Below are 23,350 nucleotides of genomic sequence, written 5' to 3'. Positions count from 1 at the left end.
GAGAAGTTTGAAGTGACGGTTATGTTTTATTACATACTTTTTCTTTAGTTTTAGGATGCTTACCGTGTTTTATATAGTGGTAGTTCTGATTCGACTCGAACTTTTCTTTTCATTCAGGCTCACCGATCCAATCCCTACGACTGAGACATCCATAGCACCACGGCAGCGTCCCAAGGCTGGCCAAGCTCAACCAATCGCAGGCATCCTGCCCATTCAACCAGCCCTCACCCCTCGTAAAAGAGCCAATGCACCTGCAGCACCCGGCCAGCCAATCAGTGAGTGTTCATTATTCACCTCCATCCAAAACCAGTCCTCATATGTGTGGCTTCAGTCTTTCATGCTCACTCTCTTTTGTCACTGATGACTCTTCACACGTTGCATGTGTCTTTGGCTGACACACACAGCTCTAGTGTTCCCACTGGTGCAATCAGTGTGTCATTACAGAGAGCTTTTAAAACCTCAGCTACACTCAATCCTGCCGAGCTGTCATTTCACTTCCTATTTCAGAAGTCAGTGCTAATTAAAGCCCTACATGTATTGTTATCCTCCTGTAATGTTTTTAGCACCGGATTATCTGGGTCAGGATGATAACACTATGTCTTAACTTAGGATGACAAGTTGTAAGTCGCTTTGGATAAAAGCGTCTGCTAAATGACTAAATGTAAATGTTTCAGTTTCATCAAGTAATTTACCACTGAAAATGTAAATACTATATTTTTAATATGTAGCAATGTGAGGCTGGATTTTGGACCAGTTTGACATGTAAACCCTAACCACAATTTTTTTTATTTTTTTAAGAAATGAATACTTTTATTTATCAAGGATTTCACTTGATCAAAAATAACAATAAATATATATTTTAATGCTACAAAAAAATTCAATTTTTCTATTCAAAAGATCCTGAAAAAATTGACCAGTTTTCTACAAAAATATTAAGCAGAACAACAGTTTTTTTTCAACATTGATAATAAATGTTTTTTTTTTTTAATAAGAAGAAAAGTTTTGCCATCACATGAATAAATTACAGCTTTAAAATATATTCAAAAAAAAAAAGTTTTTAAATGTAATAATATTTCACAGTCTTAGTTTTTGCTGTATTTCTGATGCATAATCAAAATGTATATTCATGTATATTCATATGTTGATCCTTCAGTAACTCATTTGCTGTGGACTAGGGATGTTTGACATACTAAATAGAATAACAGCTAGTAGGAAAATACCACATCTTAGTTTATTCAGAATAAGCTGACTTACTATGTATATAGGCATATTCTAATAGCTGTGGACTAGGGATGTTTGACATACTAAATAGTTTTGCATTAAGGGACATTATAAATACTGAGATAGTTTTAACAGTTTTTCACTGAATTTGACTCATTCATATAGCCCTGGATATGACATACATTGTTAATTACGTCCCTCATTCAAGTTAAATCGTGACCATGATTTAACTTAATTCAAACAAACAAATTTTTAATTGTGGCCATGATTTCAGGTTTTAATTTTATTTTTTTCCACATGTCATGTGTGGGCTCTTTAGTCATTGGACTAGTTTCATGACTCTTTCTTTTTTAATGGGGATTTTAGCGGCCTGTTTTTAAATTTTTTGTTTTTATTCTGTTTTTCTATTGGTTCACAGGTGTTAACAGTGCTTCCCAGCCTGTTTCCCAATCACAGGTTCCTGTCGCTCAGCAACAAGCCACGCCCACTCCAATGCAGGCCACTCCCTCTCCACCCCAGACCACTCCCCAACATGCACAACTTTTTGTGCAGCAGCAAAACACAGCCTTCTTTACTGCTCCACAACAGGTAACTGCTACATGAACCATTCTGAGAATCCTTTTTTTAAAAATAGAATTTAGAGTAAACATGAAATAAGATTTGACCTTATTTACTTTCTTAATACATGAATGATAGTCCTCCTTAATCCACTGCTAACTCAGATTTCAAGTCTGATTCTGACATTGAACACTCACTTTTTATTCATCAAATCCAGATAGATGAATACTCTGTTTTACTTGAATTATGTCACATTATGGAAATAAAATGGGTTGTGAATGATTTTTCATGTGGATTTAAAATAAATCAACTGGGAAATGCTATGTGGATTTATAAATGGAAATGTTCAGTATGGGTTTCATTATTGTGATGTCAATTGTTGCACCTACATCCTATTTTAGCAGCAGCACTCAACGCAGGCCTCCGTCTTACCTGCACAAACGGTTGCATCATCCTCCACCCATGTTTCTACACAGTCTAAACCTAAGAACAGGGCACCCCCTCCACCCATATACCACCCTCAAACCAACCGCCTCACAACATTATCAGCAACCACACAGACAAAAACCAAAGCCACGGCCCTAGCCCCGCCTACAGAGTGTTCACATAGTAAAAGTATAGATGTTGATATCACTGCGACCGGTGTCTGCCAAAGCTATGGCACCTCCACCCCCCACATCACACACCTCCACCCTTCCTTCCACCTAAAACCACTGCAGCACCATCCGCTGACTCTGAAGTGGACCCAGAGCAGACGGTAACCCTCCCAACTTCTGTGGCTGCTTTGTTAGAGTGATTTTCCTTGCTTTCTAAAGCCTTGATCTTCCCCTTGGTGGCTTGTCTTCCTTGTTAAAGGGATAGTTTACTCACAAATATAAACTGAATGAGTAAATGATGACTATCCATTCTTGTAAGAATTAACATTATGAAATCAGTAGGTGTGGACAGTTACTGTATATTATGCCTGCAGCTGCAGAGCAAGGTGTCATGTACAACACAAGTGGAGCTGTTCTATCTAATAGCCATATTGAATTTTGCGTGGATGAAAATGAGGCTGTGGATATATATATAGACATAAAGGATCAGTAATTTTCAAAATGCACAACTTGAAAACTTTTTAATGGAGGTTTTGTCTACTGAAAGTGTTTTTGAAAGATGTTTTGTCATCTGAACAGTTGGCATGTTTTTAAACAACAGTATTCATTCCTCATTTTCATTTCTGTCCAGAAAAAAAAAATGCTACCCTGGTCATGACACACCTCATGTTGTTCCAAAGCCATATCATCTGTGTTGTTCTTCTATAAAGAAATACAAAAGGATAAGTTGAGCTGAATGTTTACACCGCCAATAAAGTAAAGGTATATTTCAGATTCAGAAGTCATATGATGGCTTTGTGTGATAAACATGCAAATTTTTTAAATGACATTCTCTGCCCAAGTTTAATTTTATGTCCATGTATTTAAATATATGACATTAGTGTGTGGTGTTTCACATCCTTTCAGCACAATGCTGCTTGTTCCAATGTGCAACGTTTGGCTATGCACCAGCACAAAGTGGATTTGAGGGCAATGGCAGAGGATGTGATTTTCAATGAATAATGACTTGCATTTCGGTCTGTTCTTCACCGAAATCCTATGGCTTTATGGTGTTTATGTCATTTTTGTAGCTCAGCAAGGAGGTCTAAAATCACTTCCATTGTATGGAGACAAGAACCCAGGAAAATATGTGAAAAAGAAGATTTTATGGATTTGGAGTGACATGAGGGCAAATAAATTAAAATTTCTAACAGATAGGATTTTTCTACTAAAATGAATAGAAATGACTTGATTCATCTGACAACAGACATTTCACCTTTCAAACCTTTTAGATATTTTCTCATTTCACAGATTTTTTCAACAAGTCATTGAGATAACAGATTTGTCTTTTTGGTACATCTGAAGCTCTGTTTCTTCACCTTTCAAAGACCACCCTCTTTTCTACAGAATGTCTCTTTTGGTACATTCTCTAATAAATATCCTTCCATTTTCACAGTCTTTAATGTTGTCTCTATACCTTTCTTTCTGTAAAAGTCTGTTGGCGGAAGTCGTGGGGTGCATAAAGTCGGCTCCTTGACTCCACCCTCTTCTCCCAAGACCGCCCCAAAAGGAGGCCACAGGCGAATTCTGAGCGATGTCACACACAGCACCATATTTGGAGTTCCTGTGAGCAAGTCCACTCAACTGCTTCAAGCTGCTGCTGCGGAGGCCAGCCTCAACAAGTCCAAGTAAATCAAGGAAATACATAATCATTTATAGTTTAGTTTTAACCATTGTCCAGCATTGCGTAAAGATGAAAATAAAGATTGTATTGGAGTAAGATGGGTACTACATCTAGCTAACTGAGTAGCAAAGTGGCAACATTAGGACTATTTAAATGTCACATCATGCAAAACAACTTTTTTTCTTGGTCTTGCTATATGTAGAAATTGGATATGTTCAGATTAACATTCTGCTAAATGCAGTGTGCTCGTTTTAAACCTTCATTTCCAGTATGACGAATCAATTGGAAGTAAGTCAAGCCACAGTTTTTAACATCTGGATCTTATATTCTGAATAGGTCTCAGGTGGTCTAGCTGGCATGCCAGCCTGGCACTCAGCTGGTTTTCCTGAAAAGTGCCCAAAACCCCTTCTAAGACCAGCCAACATCCCAGTCAACTAAAACTAGAAAACCATCTAAGGCTGTTTTAAGCTGTTTATTTGTTCATTATTTTTAGTTCGCTAAAGGTTTAAGGCTTCCCATGCTCAGTGGTTGCTTTTCCTAAGTTTAGATGAGATTCTCATATATCTCTCATTTTAGTATCAACAGCATTTCAGATGTTCCTCCTAAAATTCCTTAGGAGAAATGGAAGTAGACACAAATGAGACGTGAGAAGTATTTTAGAAAAAAAAATAGTCAAAACAGAGAGTGTGTTGGAAGAAACATAGAATATCTCTTTATTGTCTTGCTGCAAGCTCTATCAAGGCTCCATTATAGGAATATTTTATTGCTCAATGGTTGCTCTTTCTAACCTCAGGAGACTTAGTTGTGATTCTCATGTATTTCTTATGATTTTTAGTCTCAACAGTGTCTCAGATGTTACTCCTAAAAATCCTAAGGAGAAATAAAAGTAGACACAACTGAGACACAAGAAAATTCTGAAAGAAAGGAATCCAAAATGACAATGGGAGAGAAACGTGTGAGAAACATGGGAGATCTCTTTATTGTCTCGCTGTAATCTCTTGCAAGACTCCATTATAAAAATCTTTTACTGCTCAGAGGTTGCTGTTGATTTTTTTTTATTGCAATGGGGTTTTTCACCCTTAATTGTCAGGACAGGTGGAGTAGAGACAGGAAATAATTGGAGAGGTGAGAACTGAACAGGAGCAGGAAAGTACCTTTAGCTGGGATTCAAACCCATGTTGTCTGAGGTGCAGTTGTGCTTCACATTGACAGAAATGAGGTTACCTTAAGATTGAATGGAAACTTTCACTTGAGTCTACTGCTTCTCTCCTGAGACAAAAACTCTAACACTCTCACAATGGTTTATTTTAAAGCATTAGAAGAGATCTCTACAACATCACACGCTGTGCTCAGATATTTCTCCTTAGCTAGAGACTCTGGATCTCTCATATTTGTCTTCTCCAAAGTTTAGAAGAGATCTCAACAACATCACACACTGTGCTAAGATTTTTTTCCTACACTAAAGACTCGAGAGCTCACACATTTGTCTACTCTAAATTTCACAAGTGATCTCAATAACTTTACAAAATGTGTACTAAGTCAAATGCCTCAATAGGAGCTCAAACATTTCTTCCATGTATTAATAATCAAATTAGTCATTTAATATTCAAGACTGAGTCATAAGCCATTTATGTGCCTTTCAGTAAAGAAAGCTCCAGGGTTACATTTTCTGTGGATCAGTTTTGATTAAGGCATCCGGTATATTATTATTTTCCAACAACAAATGATGTGCCTAAATACAAAAGCATTGTGCTATAAAAAGTAACATTATCCTTATTTCTGCATAATTTATCTCTCAATATAGCCTTATCTCTGAATGTATGATTTCCCCCCTTTTATTTAGTGCCTTTCAAGTACTTGACTTGATGCACACTTTGTAAAGTTATTTAGATCTCTTCTAAAGCTTTACAGGAGACACATATGAGACCCCCAGATTATTTAGCTAAAGAGAAAAATCTGATGTTGTTGAGATCTCTAATCTAAACTTTTGAGGAGACAAATGTGAGACCACCAGAGTCTCTAGCTAAGGAGAAATATCTGAGCACATTGTGTGGTGTTGTTGAGAACTCTTTTAAAGCTTTAAAGGAGACCATTTTGAGAGTGTTACGAGTTTTTGTCTCAGGAGACAAGTTTGAGAAGCAGGAGACTCAAGCAAAAATCTCCATTCGATCTTAAAGTAACCTAATTTCTGTCTAGGAGAAATATTTGAGATGTTAAAGAGATCTCACTTTTGATTTTTCTTTCCTATGAGTTGACACACCAAGCCGATATCAGATAACTTAGAGTCGAAAAAACCAGCTGTGTTGTCGCCTGTGTCGAAAAATTTGCACATTCGAACACATTGCAAAGACTAGCCAACAGCCATAAAGCATGTACGTTTTGCACCTGCTTGAGAGAAAATACTGTAACTCTCCAGACCAGCAGGTGGCAGTAGTTTATATTCTGCCTTCAAAAAGGGAAACAGAAACAAGGACTGGTGGATGCTTGTTTACCATTTTGAATATGATTCTTGATCAGGTCTTCACTTTCTACATTCCAAACAGCCATGTCTTCATGAAAATATTCACGCATTGGAATGGTGAGATCAATTGAAGGTGTAAAATTAGAAGAACCTTCTTTGTTTGCACTGTACTTTTTTGTATTGTTTGCTTGCTTCCATCACTTTAGTTTTTTCTTCTTATGCACTGGTTCACTAAGCTGAACAGCCAGTCTGAGTGATCTTTCTTACTGACCACCCAATGGCCATTCAACATGCTCAATCGGCCTAAAAGCCTCCGATAGTGGTATAACTAGTGCCAGCATTTTGGAACACACCGAGAAAACGGGTCTGAAAGACAATCAACGATGGACTGACTTTGGCCGACTGTCAGCTTAGTGTGTCACAGCCTTGGAGTTTTATGCAAAAATCGTATTGAAAATGCAAATAGTTTATATTTCATAGATGATAACTCGACACCACGAGCATGCAACATGCTGAGATCATGTGAGAACACTGAAGTGGAACTTTTTGAAGCATTGCTATGTTCCCCTCTCTGCTGTAGGTCAGCTAGCACCACTCCCTCTGGTTCTCCATGTTCATCACAGCAGAGTGTTTATCAGTCAGGGGAGGCTTCGGGACCCTCGGCTGGAGCCACAGCATCCTGGAACCCCTTTGGCGATGACAATTTCTCTAAACTCACAGCGGAAGAGCTGCTCAACAAGGATTTTGCCAAACTGGATGGTAAAACCAATGTTTAGATATGAAATCAAGTCTTCCAATTATTTTTAGCACAGTATTTCTTTTAGTTGCCCAAACAACCCTCTACAGACAGACTACAGATATACTGTGTGTGTGTATCTTTACAGCTAAGACAGCCGAGAGATCCTGCCCTGAAAATCTGATTTCTGGGTTGCAGTCTGTGTCTTCAAATAAAGGCTTTCTCCAGGGAGCAGGTACAGTCTATATATCTCTCTATTTGTCTCTTACTATGTCTCTCCCAATGCTTGCTGGGAATCTGGTAATGCTTAAGACACAACTGCAATGCAAAATTATTATTATTTTTTTTCACTTTCAAAGCAATGAATGTTGTAAACTTGTACTGAACCTGGAACAGTTTCAACCAATGGGTGCTGGTGGATTTTCAGAAAGGGGGATAGTCCTTCACATTTTACTGCAAACTCTGGAATGGAATGCCAGTTTTTCCACAATCCATGTAATTCCCAATGGATCACGTCCCACCCTGCATTTTTATCTTGAATATCCTGTTTCACCCAGAAACATACCAGAATTCATGACTTTCAAACACTCTGGCTTTTTCAGTGACTTTAAAAAGCAGTTAATGTACTTATCCTCCTCGAGCCTTCCAGAAATAAAGTAACTTGTGCATCTCACCTGCTGGCAGCCTTGCAATAAGCCTTTCCTCTTCCTATTTATAGAGATAAAGACAGATAGGGCACTCTGCTTCCATCTGCTTTCTTGGAAACATAGTGGATAAACACTGGTGTCAGTAATCAGATGCAGTTAAAGGGCAAACACCTTTTATAGTTTCTCTTCACAGTAATTTGTAAATTCTTCTTTCGATGAGGCTTTTTCAGTACACTCTTAAAAATAAATGTGCTTCAAAAGGTTCTTCAAGCGTTCTTCTTTCGCCACAAAGAACCTTTTGTGAAACAGAAATGTTCTTCAGATGTTAAAGGTTCTTTATACAACCATTTAGACGAAAAGGTTCTTCTATGGCATCATGAATCACCTTTATTTTTAAGAGTGTATTGCTCAAAACCAGTGTTAATTTTGACAGCAAATTTTGATTTAGGTTTAGTCATAGTCTTTTGACTAAAATCCCATTTAGTTTCAGTCCTATTTTAGTCATCTTAATTGTTTTTTTAATTTTAGTCTAGTTTTAGTCAATTAAATCTACAGTCGGCTAAAATCAAATGGGTTTAGTTACAGTGCATTTATTAAGCATTTCTCTAAAATTTCCAAACTCATTATATAGGTTTGATATTAAGGTTTTATCATGATAGACACGGATTTTACTGCGGTGACACATAACATGCCTTTATGTTAAAATTAAATAAAACCACTTCTAAGGTAAAATAGGCTAATTCTGCATTTTTTTAAAGCAAACTTTACACCATACTCTAAATTAATACAAAAACAAAGTTTTTCAGTCAATAGCAGTGAGTGATTTTCTGTCCTTCTTTTGTTGCTTGATTAACATCAATGACTCGTTTACGTTACTGTTTACGTTAACTTAAGACGTAATCAACTGTGTTTATGCGAATACTCATCAAAACGGACAATTCAACATAATATTTGGGGCTGGGTTCTTTTGACATGGGTCATTAAGCAACCCCTCTGTCTAGCAACCCCTCAGGGATAGTTCACCCAAAGATGAAAATTCTGTCATCATTCTTACCCTCATGTCATTCCAAACACACTTTTGTTAATCTTTGAAACCAGTGTTAATTTTGTTGACAAACAGTTTTGTCATAAAACAGTTTTTTCAACGAAAACGAGACGATAAGTAAAACTCGTTTTAAATGACAAAAACTATGACGTAAATCTATTGACACTTTCGTCAATGAATAAAAACGAGACGAAAATGTTAGGGGGGCACGATTTGGGAAGAGACTCATTCAGAATGAATCTACTGCATGGTTTGGAGGTTAGATGCGTAGCTGCATACATATGAACCGGCGTAACATAAGCTAACATACACTTGCTGCATGTCTCATAAAACGTTCAAAAATGTCAATATGTGTGAGTAAGAGAAGAGCAGACATATGGATAAATTTGACGACGCAAGAGAGAACTGAATTCTGTCTGGTTTTCTGTGTGCAGACACTGAAGCATACACACACAGAAAGCACGTCTCACACAGCACGAGTACTCTTTTGCGTCGCATGAACAGAGAATTACACAGAAGTATTATGTTGAATTGTCCGTTTTGACGAGTATCCACATAAACACAATCGATTTCGTCTTACGTGAACGTAAACAGTAGGGAGAAAGTGTTTATTAGAACTGGTTTTACTTAATTTTAACAAAAAGGCATGTTGTGTGTCACCGCAGTAAAATCAGTGTCTATCATGATAAAACCTTAATATCAAACCTATATTGTGAGTTTGGAAATTTTAGAGAAATGTTTAATAATTGCATTACACTGTAATGCATTACAGTAACTAAAATTACTGTAGATTTAGTCGACTAAAACTAGACTACAACTAAAAACAATTCAGATGACCAAAATATGACTCAAACTAAATGGCATTTTAGTCAAAAGACTATGACTAAAAATAAATCAAAATTTGCTGTCAAAATTAACAACACAAATGAAGATATTTTAATGAAACCTGAGAGATTTTTGTGCCTACACTCAAAATTTATTTAAACTAAGGTTCATGATAAAAAGAAAAAAACTTTGTAAAAACAGCCATTTGTGGGAAAATATACATTAAAAAATACATTATTTATCAATTTCAGCTATTTGTGGAAAGTACCACATGATAAAAGCAATTATATAAACAGCATATTCTACTACACTGTATATACTGCACATTATGGTACAGCTATGTTCTTTGGAGTGTTATTGTCTCTTTTAGATTTTTAGTTTTATAATTTGTGTGTAAAGCCGGGCACGTACTGTGAAATTTCAGTAACACAACAACTCTCACTGTGTGAGTAAATCACATGCAACGTCAAGCCAAAGCTCAGGATTTATGTTCTCACACTATACAGTCCAATCATCGAGCTGCGAAATAAACACGTAGACCCTCCGAACCCGGAACTGTGTAGCCTCCATTGCTTTGATCCGAAAACCACACGTTTGGATCTGTTTCTGTTTTCACGCAGGCGCATTGAGGGAAAAAACACTGAATTTAGGGCAGTCAGTTCATAGCACTGCTTCAACTATGCGATACCCTCACAAGGGGCGATGGAAATTTCTGACATGCCAGGAATTCATCTGACCATACGATTGGCGTACACTGCACATCAAAACACACACGGAAAAACTGAAATTCAGTCTTTGACTCAAAAATTGTATGAAAATTGTACTGTGTATGCCCGGCCTAAAAGAGATGCATGCATGATGATTCTCAGCCGAAAGCTGAGAGAGTGGATTAGCGCTTGGAGGTCTTATGTAAGCACAGTCTGGTAATCCTCTCTGAATCTGATGACACACCAGATCATGCTGGGCAAATTTAAGGCACAAGCAAACCTTTTGCGGGCCGTGGGATGCATGTGTACTCTAGCTCCATGGTGATCTATGACACACACACTTTTCCTGACATCATTGGTAGCCATATCTAGGGACCAATTGAGACCAGTAAGCAATCATCTTGTAGCACTTTAGCAACCATCCAGGACACCCTAGAAACTGCATAACAATATGATAAAAACTACCATCGAAAAACTGTGTAGCTATGCCCTGGCAACAATTCACAATACTGTCTGTTTATTCAGAAGCAGTTGAACTTTAAGACTTGAAGAGCTTTCTTGACTTCATTCATGTTTAAAGGTTGATGGTTCATTCTCTGCCCTAGCGAAAGGGGGAAAGCGAGCGTTCTGCTGTTCTGTGACCTGAGTACCCCCTCCTCTCCCCATACCCTCATCCCAAAGTCCTCCTTTCTATCACAGGGACTGTGAGTAAAGCTCCAGCACTGAAACAAGTCCAATTCTCACCTGATCCGCATGCATCTGATTTAATGAAACTGTGACCGTTGCATCATTCTGACCATTTAACTAATAGCCTGTCTGGTAGTCGAGTACTTTCTGCTCCTCCAGCCCAAGTTATAACCCTGAGCCTGTGAAATAAAGATTGAATGCCTAACAAAAATAATAGATTTGTTTTAAACTGTAGTGTGCTACACGTGTGGTCCTCAGAATTCAAGTGTAAGTGTTCTGTTGTTACTGCATGCTCTAGCAAATGTGGTACGTCATTAGGCAATTCCAGATATACAAAATGCTCATACTAGCAATATATACAGTACATAAAGCATACTGAAGAGTGCAAGAAGTATGGTGATATGCCATTATTATATCCCTGCAGGATTCAGAACAATGAATGCTTATACGAACTCTCTTAACAAATATCCTTTTTCCTTATGAGCAACACTTTTCACTTAACTCCTTTTTCCTCACTCACTCTCCTCTGCTTCTCACTGTATCCTCCTCTTGTCCTTACTGCCCTCCATTTCCTTACTGCATCCGCTCCTCTCCCTTATCATTCCTCACTGTTTCCTCCTCTCCTCTCCTCTCCTCTCCTCTCCTCTCCTCTCCTCTCCTCTCCTCTCCTCTCCTCTCCTCTCCTCATTGTCTCCTTTCCTTTCCTTTCTTCTTTCCTCACTGTTTGCACACCTCCTCACTGTATTGTCTCTCCTCACTGGCTCCTCTCCTTACGATCTACTTGCATCTTCTCTTGCGTCTCTTCTACTCTCTTTATTGTCTCCCATTCAAATGAGCTTTATTGGCATGCCTTGCACAGTATTGCCAAAGCATTGTCCATTACATGAATAAGAAATAAACAATTATATAATACATAAACAAAACAAAGATAGATATGTTAAAAAATTAAGTAAATAAGTACATGTATACTTTTTTTTTTTTTGGGGGGGGGGGGGGGGGGTGTAATTTGAACACCAGCTGTAGAAGGGCGCTCATTCTCATTCTTCTCTCTTCTCTGTCTTTTCTACTTCTTCTCATGGTATCCTTTCCTCTGTCTCCTCTCCTCACTGTCTGTCCTCTCCTGTCTCTAATTCTCACCATATCCTTACTGTTTCCTTCCTGTCTCCTTTGTCATCTACTCATTGTCTCCTCTCCTCTCTTCCTCACTGTCTGTTTTATAATTCAAATGAGCTTTATTGGCATGACTTGCACAGTATTGCCAAAGCATTGTCCATTACATGAATAAGGAATCAACTATTTATTTAATATACATTATATTTATGTATTATATAATACTAATATAAATTATATAATGCATAAACAAAACAAGAATAGTTTGTTTTCTTCTTCTCACTGTCGCCTCTCTTCTCCTTCTCACTGTCTCCTCTCATCTCCTCCTCACTGTCTCCTCTCCTCTCCTCCTCACGGTCTCCTCTCCTCTCTTCCTCACTGTCTCCTCTGCTCTCCTCTCCTCTCATCCTCACTGTCTACTCTCCTCCTCACTGTTTCCTCTCCTCTTCACCCTCTTCTCTCCTCTCCTCTCCTCCTCACTGTCTCCTTTCCTCTCCTTTCATCCTCGCTGTCTCCTCTCCTCTCCTCCTCGCTGTCTCCTCTGCTCTCCTCTCCTCTGCTCTCCTCTCCTCCTCACTGTCTCCTCTCCTCTCCTCCTCACTGTCTCCTCTCCTCCTCACTGTCTCCTCTCCTCTCCTCCTCACTGTCTCCTCTCCTCTCCTCCTCACTCTCTCCTCTCCTCCTCACTGTCTCCTCTCCTCTCCTCCTCACTGTCTCCTCTGCTCTCCTCTCCTCCTCACTGTCTCCTCTGCTTTCCTCCTCACTGTCTCTTCTGCTCTCCTCTCATCCTCACTGTCTCCTCTCATCCTCACTGTCTCCTCTCCTCTTCTCTCCTCCTCACCCTCTTCTCTCCTCCTCACTGTCTCCTCTCCTCTCCTCCTCACCCTCTTCTCTCCTCCCCTCTCCTCCTCACTGTCTGTTCTGCTCTCCTCTCCTCCTCACTGTCTCCTCTTCTCTCTTCCTCACTGTCTCCTCTCCTCCCCACTGTCTCCTCTGCGCTCCTCTCCTCTCATCCTCACTGTCTCCTCTCCTCCTCACCCTCTTCTCTTCTCTTCTCTCCCCCTCACTGTCTCTTTTCCTTTCCTCTCCTCTCCTCTCATCCTCATTGTCTCCTCTCCTCCTCACTTTCTCCTCTGCTCTCCTCTCCTCCTCACTGTCTCCTCTGCTCTCCTCTCCTCCTCACTGTCTCTTCTGCTCTCCTCTCTCTCCTCTCCCTCCTCACTTTCTCTTCTCCTCTCCTCTCCTCTCCTCCTCACTGTCTCTTCTGCTCTCCTCTCCTCTCCTCTCCTCCTCACTGTCTCCTCTGCTCTCCTCTCCTCTCCTCCTCACTGTCTCTTCTGCTCTCCTCTCCTCTCCTCCTGTCTTCCTCTGCTCTCCTCTCCTCTCCCTCCTCACTGTCTCCTCTGCTCTCCTCTCCTCCTCACTGTCTCCCTCTGCTTTCCTCCTCACTGTCTCTTCTGCTCTCCTCTCTGTCTCCCTCACCCCTCTCCTCCTCTCCTCTCCTCTCCCCTCCTCACCCTCTTCTCTCCTCCTTACTGTCTCCTCTCCTCTCCTCCTCACTCCTCACCCCTCTTCTCTCCTCCCCCTCTCCTCCTCACTGTCTGTTCTGCTCTCCTCTCTCCTCCTCACTGTCTCCTCTTCTCTCTTCCTCACTGTCTCCTCTCCTCCCCCCTGTCTCCTCTGCGCTCCTCTCCTCTCATCCTCCCCTGTCTCCCTTCCTCCTCCTCACCCTCCCTCCTCTTCTCTTCTCTCCCCCTCACTGTCTCTTTTCCTTTCCTCTCCTCTCCTCTCATCCTCATTCATCTCTCTCCTCTCCTCCTCACTGTCTCCTCTGCTCTCCTCTCCTCCTCACTGTCTCTTCTGCTCTACTCTCCTCTCCTCCTCACTGTCTCTTCTCCTCTCCTCTCCTCTCCTCCTCACTGTCTCTTCTGCTCTCCTCTCCTCTCCTCTCCTCCTCACTGTCTCCTCTGCTCTCCTCTCCTCTCCTCCTCCTCCCACTCTCCTCTTCTGCTCTCCTCTCCTCACTCCTCTCCCCCTCACTGTCTCCTCTGCTCTTTCCTGCTCTCCTCTCCTCTCCTCCTCCTCACTGTCTCTTCTGCTTTCCTCTCCTCCTCACTGTCTCCTCTGCTCTCCTCTCCTCTCCTCCTCACTGTCTCCTCTGCTCTCCTCTCCTCCTCACTGTCTCCTCTGCTCTCCTCTCCTCTCCTCTCCTCCTCACTGTCTCTTCTGCTTTCCTCTCCTCCTCACTGTCTCCTCTGCTCTCCTCTCCTCTCCTCCTCACTGTCTCTTCTGCTCTCCTCTCCTCTCCTCCTCACTGTCTCCTCTGCTCTCCTCTCCTCTCCTCCTCACTGTCTCTTCTGCTCTCCTCTCCTCCTCACTGTCTCCTCTGCTCTCCTCTCCACCTCACTGTCTCCTCTCCTCTCCTCCTCACGGTCTCCTCTGCTCTCCTCTCCTCCCTTACGGTCTCCTCTGCTCTCCTCCTCACTGTCTCTTCTGCTCTCCTCTCCACCTCACTGTCTCCTCTCCTCTCCTCCTCCTCTCTCCTCCTCTGCTCTCCTCTCCTCCCTTACGGTCTCCTCTGCTCTCCTCCTCACTGTCTCCTCTGCTCTTCTCTCCTCCTCACTGTCTATTCCCTTCTCCTCACTGTCTCCTTTACTCTCCTCACTATCTCATCTCCCTTATCTCTTCCTCACTGTTTCTTCACCTCACTTTTCTCTCCTCTCCTCTCCCCACTGTTTGCTCCTCACTGTCTATTCTCTTCTCCTCCCTGTGTTCTGTCCTGTCCTCACTTTCTCCTCTTCCTTATCCTTTCCCTACTCTTTCCTCGCCTCCTCACTGTATATTCTCTCTTGTCTCTTTCCTTCTCCTTACGGTCTCCTCTTCTCTCATGGAGTAGAGAAGTTGATAGAGGGTTTGAAGTCTCCAGAGCCCTCTTCCTCCCTGATTCTCCCTGACCTTCCCTTGAATGACCCCTTCAGCCCTGCAGACTGTAGTCATGGTAACCAGCCACTTGTCTTTTTATTGTTTTTCTTTTTTCTTATTTTCTTTTTTTTTTTGGCTATAACCCCACAACTGATACTTAGTGTTATTGGCCTTCATAGGTCTCCGTTGGTCTTTTAATGTTGTTTTCTCAGTTCAGCTCAGAGTAACACCTGGAACTCCTGGATGTCCCTAATCGTCCTTTTTAATGCCTACTCCTTCTTGTCTGTCTTGTACTTACAACCTCACAGTGGTCTCATTTCTTCACCTGTATAGTTGTTGTAAACTTTGTCTTCATCTGTATATATTTAAAATATCTGGTTTAGAGAGTGCTACTTCATGCATGGTGTGAATTGTTGTCACCATGGCCATCTCTCTCACCTGTACCTTTGCTACACAAAGCATCATATTTGCCCATTTTCTTTTTATATTTCTGCAGCTGGGATGGATTCTCTGATTCCTGGTCTGAATCCACTACAGACTGATCCTGGGTCAGCTGCACTACCAGGTCAGCAGTTCTGTAAATGTGATTCTATTCTTTATCATACAGCGGCTCACTGAAGCACTGAATCTGCTGACATTAGGCTGGGAAAATCTGCAAGGTGTTCTGGATGACATAATTACTTCCAATCATGCACCTCCATAGCAGCACAATAAGTAGGCAGCATGGCTGTTAGAATGAAACAAGTTTCCTGTAAATGGATATGGTTTTAAACAAACCCTTTACTCTAAGTATTGCACTTCAGTGCAGACCACTACTGAAGCAGAATGTGTTGTCGCATGGTGCTTGATAGATCACGGGTTAGTGATCAATGAATAAGGCATAGCATGTTATAATTTTATTAAAATTGCTTTGGCATATTTCCTGCTCTATTTCAGCTATCAGTTATTACATTTACTACATTTTCTATGTGCCAGGATACAGCAAGTCCTTTATTCACCATAGTGTTCTTAAAAAAGAGAATCAATAACAGCAGTAAGTCTGTCCACTGATGAAAACAAGCTTATACTGTAGGTTCTGCACAGTAAGCACATGACCTCACCTAGCAGTGATATAACTTGTCATCGCTCGTTGATGAGAACATGTGGAAAGGTTTGGTTGAATAATGAGTACTTAATTACGTTGGCAGCAAAAAGATTGAACCAATGGCACATTGTTGCCCACACTAGGGTGATGACCTACAGAATATTTCTTTAAAAGCCACAAAGTGCTGTGTCACCTTTCTTGAAATTGATGCTTGCAATCCAAGTTGGATTGTGTTATTTTGTCTGTTTATATTGTCATTAGAGCCACCTGGTGACTAAGCAGCCAACTACATCCCAGTTTGTGTAACTTCATTGGTTATTTTGAGTGTGTCTCCCATATTGTGGGCCGGTTGGCTTCACTTAGTAGTTATTTGTTTCATTTGCGTGCATATTTAGATATTTTCACTGATATCATCGTGGCCCTCAAAAACTATTTTGAAACTTGGTAGCTTTTATTTAGTAGCCATTATTTTTGACTGGAATTTACTGTAGTCTTACATTTTCTTTTTACTGAAAAATGGGGAATTTGGTAAAAGTTGGATAAATAAATAAGGCTGTACACGTGATATGGACTAGTGTCTGTGAATATGAAACCACACAGTGACTGCTATTTATTCAGATATGAAGTCTGCATTTGCTGTGTGTCTCAGAGTGAATGAGTGTTATGGTTTTGTCTACTACATATACACAAGTACTTATATGTATGAGAACATTTGATACAACTATCCTCACATAAACTCTCAAGGGTCTTTATATATGCATATATAATACTAAAATTTATTAAAACATTGTTTTTTAAGGAATATCACATCATTTTATGTCCATGTTTTAATGTAAACTGTAAACCTCTGTTTTGCAGAACTTTGTGTTATAAAAATGAAAGTAAATGTTCAAAATTTAATTTACACTGTTAAATCATAAAAAACAGAATCCAGACAAAAATACAACGGATAACATAGAACTTCAAAGGAAAAAAAAAAAATCATAGGGCACTAAAATTATTGAATTGGTAAAGTTTGTGAATGCAATTTAGACATTTAGACAAAAAAAAAACAGATTTAGGGGTAATAAAATATAATTTGAAGAAAAAACAAATCATAGATGAATTGCTCTAAACACATAGACATTGTATGAGTGTGTGCAGTGACTATGACAGTAGCTGACCTAAAAGAGAGTACTGACCAAAAAATGAAGACTACAGCAGATATTTTATGTTTGTTTTGGCACATTCAGAACACAACATCATGTAAAATCGTGCTTTCGGAGAGTATTGTGGGCCTTTTTCACTTCTACTGCAGAGCTTCTCTCTTAGTTCTCACTGTCACTTTCTCCTCATCCTTTTTCTCTTCATATTCCCTTTATCTGTCGCATCTGAACTTTGTGAATGTCTTTTTGTTCAGCACTCTCTCTATTCTCAATATATTTCTTCTGTTCTCTGTCACTCTCTATTCTTCACACTTGCCCTGTGTTCTCCAGAATCTTTGGTTGGACAGGATTCTCTTTTGGATGGGCCGCTTCTCTCCCACCCCTCCTCTGGGGGTCTAATATTGGCCTCATCCCCCTCATCTCTCCCTACACCATCTATGGACCAGTTTACTACTACTGCTTTGAGTAGTGGACAGTTCCACCAGGGTAAGAAACATATGCACACTCACCTCATTGCATGTCGTACATGTAACAAGCCATAGTTTGTGAGTTTTGTTTTGTATTTTTGGCTAATCCACTCATCTGGGGATAGCACTAATAGCTATGCAAGGTTGATTTTACACATTGCGTCAAAACACATCTGTGTTTTGTGTCATTCTGAGGCGTTTACTCCAGCTCTAAACAGTAGAAAATCAATGGTGATTTTCGACCAATGAGATTTCATAATGGGTTTCAAAACACAGCAGCAGAAATAGAAACCAGTTTTATCCAAGAAAAGGTTTTAGATTTTGAGCAAATAAATGAAATTAGCCAACAATGGTGAAGATGGTTTGTGCTCTGTGCTCAAAACAGGCCTTGATTAATGAAGCACTCCATGTTTCTGAAAGTCTCTTGATGCTCATTTAGGACGTTACTTACATAACCCACCTGCTCTTGCTTATCTATACTCGTCACTCTCTTTTTCCCCTCTCTCAAACTTTCTTCCTAATCTCTTTCTCTTTTGTTTTCTCTCTGCCGGTCTGCTGTGGCACTAACCTCTTCCTGCAGCCTCTGATCCAGCTCTCCAGGCTCTCTCAGGCTTCCAGTCCTCTGAGACTGGGGACCAAAGCTCCAATAACCAGTTTGACCCAATTCCAGTGCTTATCTCCAAAAGCTCCAGCCAAGGTAAGGGAGTTGGATAACAGCAAAAGTTTCTGGAAGAGAGCACATGCATCTAATTCACCCCGAAGTGTAGAAGTATGGTTGCAAAATTTATCAAACAGAAAGTGGTTTTGTACTGTTACACACTGTCTTTGACGTTATTAAACCTGGACTGGAGTAGTGAAACCGAACAGGAAACACTTTTTTTGCATCACTTCACTCTGTCTTACAAAAAAACATGTCTGGATCATATTTCACCCCAAAATCAAAAAAAAAAGGGCAAGGCTATTATGTTTTGCATTGTGACTTTTATTTTGGCAAATTCTCAGTACCGTGATGTCTTTTTATTGTTTTAACGATTTTTGTTTTGTCTTGTTTTTTGGTGTAGTGATCTTTTTACCCATTATTGTCAGTGGTTATTCTCATTAAAAAAAGATATTGATAAAATTATTTTAACATGAATGAATTTATTCTTATTTATATATTTATTGTATGTACAGTTTGGGGTCAATAATAGTTTAAAATAGTTTAAAATGAATACATTCAATTGATCAAAAATGACAGTATATATTATTATAATTTTTTTTAAATGTTAAATATACGTAAATGTTAAAATTTAAAATTTTAAAATGTTTAAAATTTATCAAAAATCCTGAAAAAAATCACACCACAGTTTGATCAAAAAAAGCAGAAATAATAATAATAATAAGAGGAATTTCAAAAACATTAAAAAATCTTACTGTCCCCAAACGTTTGACAGTAGTGTAATGAGAGCTGACTGAAAATGTAAAAAAAAAAAAAAAGTTTTCCTTATGATTTCTGATTTCTTCATGCATATATATATATATATATAATTTTTCTCCTCTTTTGATTTTGGGTTGAAGTCCAACTTTGCTTTTTATCCATAAAATATTCAAGTAAGTTGGAGTCATGCACAACAAAAATAATATATTATATTAAAGCGTAAACTATGACCTTAAAGTAACATTACAGCAAACATAATTGCAAACATAATTTACCCTTAAGACTTTAAGATTTTTGGGGCTTTAGTTTTTCTTTCTTGCCATGCTCTTTAAAATATTCCGCTATTCCCACACAGAATCCTTACTTTGATGCTGCTCTGCTATCTTTTAGCATTTTATGCTTTCTTTTTCCTGCTGTTCATCTGGTTTTTGCTTTTTCTCTTTCCTCTTTTCTTTTCTTTTCTTTTCTCACCCCTCATCCCTCACTCACCCTCCGTCAACATCTTTTCATCCTCATTCTTTCTCACATTTCTCACCCCTCTCTCTCTCTCTCTCTCTCCCCCTCACTCTTTCTCTTTTCCTCTTTCCGGCATGTTCTAGGTGGTCACTCGCGCAGCAGCAGTGGCAGTTCTGAGACCAGTCTGCCCTCGCTGGCACGCTCCCTTCTGCTGGTGGACCAACTCATCGACTTGTAGAGGAAACAGAGAGAGGCAGATGAATAGAGAGACAGGGAGAGGGCAGCGTGCAATTCTTACAAATACAGCGAGAGCTTAAAAACCTCACTCTGAAGTAGTCTCATAAACCCTGTCCATCCTTGCACACATTTCCCTTTGACATTCTTTTCACATTTGCTGTATGTCTCTCTTCTGCTGATCCATAAACATTCTCATCACTCTATCATTGATTTATGCTTCAGCATGTCAAAACATGGCAACCAGTGATTATGTCAACAAACCACTGTACTCAAAACGCTGATAGCTACCTTAAAATTCCTGTGCCATTAAAACAGAAATGGAGCCTAGCTAGAAGTGTTAGTGTTCACATACTTGTATGTGTTGGTCCTTAAAGTGTAAATGTTCCCACCCACAGGGGAAGTCGTGGCCTAGTGGTTAGAGAGTTTGTCTCCTAACCCTAAGGTTGTGGGTTTGAGTCTCGGGCCGGCAATACCACGACTGAGGTGCCCTTGAGCAAGGCACCGAACCCCCAACTGCTCCCCGGGCGCCGCAGCATAAATGGCTGCCCACTGATCCATGTGTGTGTTCACTGCTGTGTGTGTGCACTTTGGATGGGTTAAATGCAGAGTATGGGTCACCATACTTGGCTGTATGTCATGTCACTTTTTCACTTTTTTTTAGATTTAGTTTAGACATCATCACCAGTCAAACATATGAACTGCTGTAAATAAACACCTGTCGAGGTGTTTGTTAGAATCTGTCACAGCTGTATTCATCATTCGTTCCTCTTTCTTCCCATCATTTATTTTTCAGTCATTCTCTCTCTTCTGCTTCATTCATTTCTTCTTTACTTGTTCATTTATAACCCATGCTTCTTTTTTCTTTGCTTTTTGTGATGAAAAGAAAACATAAATCATATTGAGGGTAAATTAGGCTGTAATTGTACAGGATATTTCAAAGAGATAAAAGTAATAAGAACATTTGTAGATGAAAAGAAAACATAAATCATATTGAGGGTAAATTAGGCTGTAATTGTACAGGATGAATGTACAAACTGAGAATCTGTATACATGTTTTATTCTCAAGATAAAAGTAATAAGAACATTTATCTGTATGTCAGAGCACAAAGTTCTGTCAGTAGGGTTTTCTTGTGTCACGTTCTGCCTCTGGGCCTGTCATGTGAAGGCTGTTTTGGATAAACTTGAATATACAGACAGATAGCGACTATCAGAGTTCTGCGGTTTTGAAAAGATTGTGTTCAATAACATTTATCTATCAAGCTTGAAATTATAAATGTAAATATAAGCTGTTCCAAAACCTCATGAGCTGTGCCCATAGGCGGCATTATTTATTTTTAGCCATTACCTCCTCGAATACAAACCTCTATTTTAAATCTTAACCTCTTAAGATTTCAGTTAATAGCAGATACATGTTTGTAAGTTAACTGTGTTTAGACTGAGCCTATGAAGGACTGCTCTTCCTGAGGTCTTGTCTACCATGTGACGTTTACCAGAAATAAGAGATTCAAATAAAACAACGATTCGTTCTTGAGTTACTGCCGGAAAAGAACTAGTTGTCAACCAAACTGTGTTATTCAACACGCAATACAGATTTTTTGGGAAAGTGTAAAGTTGGCTTGGAAAAGTCATGGATATTGCAGCAATGAATATAATTTCTGCTAGTTATGTTTAACTACTACTTCATCTATTTTGAGTATTTGTGATTCTGATTTGTAAGTGATTTGTTCAAATGAATCAGTTCTTTTGTATTCAAACTGGTTCACAACTTGAGTGTGTTTCCCAAAAGCATCGTTAGCCAACTATGACTATAACTTTCCTGAAGCTGCATTGTAAATTTTTTGTAGTTGCAACTACAGCTCTTGACCTGTGGTTAGAAGCATGAATAAATCATCAAATAAAGCAAAACCGGAAACAAAAACAGTCAAATAGTCCTCAGGTGCCAAGTTCGTTATAGCGGTATTTCTGAGAAATTACGAAGTGGAGAAAACTGCTGACCGATTAGCAGCATGTATTAGGATAAAGCCTGCACCAATTAGATACTGCATGTAAATGTGATTAAAAAAATGAATGGCTTTCTATTGTTTTGTGTAAATGAACTATAATAAAATGACACTAGCATTAGCATTATTATTAACGACTGTAGAACAAACATGGTCCAAACGACAGAGGTGCGAACATGTTACTACTGTTTTAGGAAACAGTTGCAACTAGCTAGTTAATTTCTCCAACAATGCATCGTACGTAATTTGTAAATCAGCAAATTCTGATGTTTTGTGGGAAACGCACCCCTGAAGATCATCTGAACCAAACAAGAATACATTTTTTAGTAATAACAAATGACTTGAAGTGTTATGGAAAAGTGCTAGAAATTCATTGACGAAATGAAATTTCTAGAAAGCAGGGCTTCATAATGCTGATATGAATACCTATAATACAATCTAATGACAAAATGAAACATACAATATTGCAAATTCTTAAAAATTAAACACCTATTTTACTCCATATGCTTTTAAAAATAAAAATCTCACAACAGAAATAGCTTATTATCCTTCAAGTTCACTTTTTCTGTTAATCGGCTGCACGGGTATAGTTATCAGCTTATGTCAAATATTTAAAAATGGTGAAATATTGACTTTATATATCAGTCTATCACTATCCTAAAGCTGATTTTGTTTGACATGTCGACACTGACTCTTGACGAATCTCTGCAAAGACATATTTGTCATCACATATCATATAAAACCATATAGATCTCAATGTCTTTCTGTACTATGTATGTATGTACTGTATGATGTTTGGATTTTTATAATTAGATTTGTGGAAGCTGTAATAAAACCGAATCATTTCTTTTGCGATGTAACTGCTTAGAGTATACATTAATGTTTGTTTTATTTTGAGTCATTGTTTTGTTTGAAGCTTGTGCAAATGTTGCATCGGTAGAATATTGTTCTGTAATATTACTACCCGATCTCATGAGAAAATATAAGTATTTTACGAGCTGCCGATTTGTGTGTAATTTGTACCTGTCGTAAACATGCAATTTTTAGAAAAAAATCATAAGCATGAGGGTCCACCCTAAACCTAACCATCAGTGGGACATGCTTTAGGCAAATTGTTCGCAAATGTATGAATGTGATTGTACAAATTCATACAAATTAGCCACCGTTTTATAGTTATGAATTGTCATGAGATTGAACGTTTTCTGTGTTATCAAATTTTTAATTTCTTTTTTCTATTTCCTCTTCCTTCCTTTGCTTGTTTTAATGTGGCTAACCTATGCAATCTGACTGTAGTGCTCATGTTACTCTTAGATAAGCACCTAGCAGTGTGGCTAAGTCTGTCTTGTGTTGTAGTGTGTATTAGAGC

General features: G+C 39.1%; 1 protein-coding gene across 1 annotated transcript; it reads left to right on the top strand.

Annotated features, from left to right (window-relative positions):
* Window positions 1-55: 55 nt before the first annotated feature.
* LOC109101227 (AP2-associated protein kinase 1-like) lies at window positions 56-20,503 on the top strand. Its single transcript, XM_042729109.1, has 10 exons — window positions 56-275; window positions 1,640-1,809; window positions 3,849-4,042; window positions 7,080-7,258; window positions 7,384-7,470; window positions 15,150-15,254; window positions 15,675-15,743; window positions 17,738-17,893; window positions 18,455-18,571; window positions 19,891-20,503. Exons 1-10 carry the CDS (start codon window positions 56-58, stop codon window positions 19,983-19,985), a joined length of 1,392 nt encoding a protein of 463 aa, XP_042585043.1. The 3' UTR covers window positions 19,986-20,503.
* The last annotated feature ends 2,847 nt before the right edge of the window (window positions 20,504-23,350 follow it).

Source organism: Cyprinus carpio, chromosome B8, assembly GCF_018340385.1.
Source record: "Cyprinus carpio isolate SPL01 chromosome B8, ASM1834038v1, whole genome shotgun sequence".
Taxonomy (NCBI): domain Eukaryota; kingdom Metazoa; phylum Chordata; class Actinopteri; order Cypriniformes; family Cyprinidae; genus Cyprinus; species Cyprinus carpio.
Note: the sequence above shows the minus strand (reverse complement) of the source record. Positions and strands in the feature narration are given on the sequence as shown.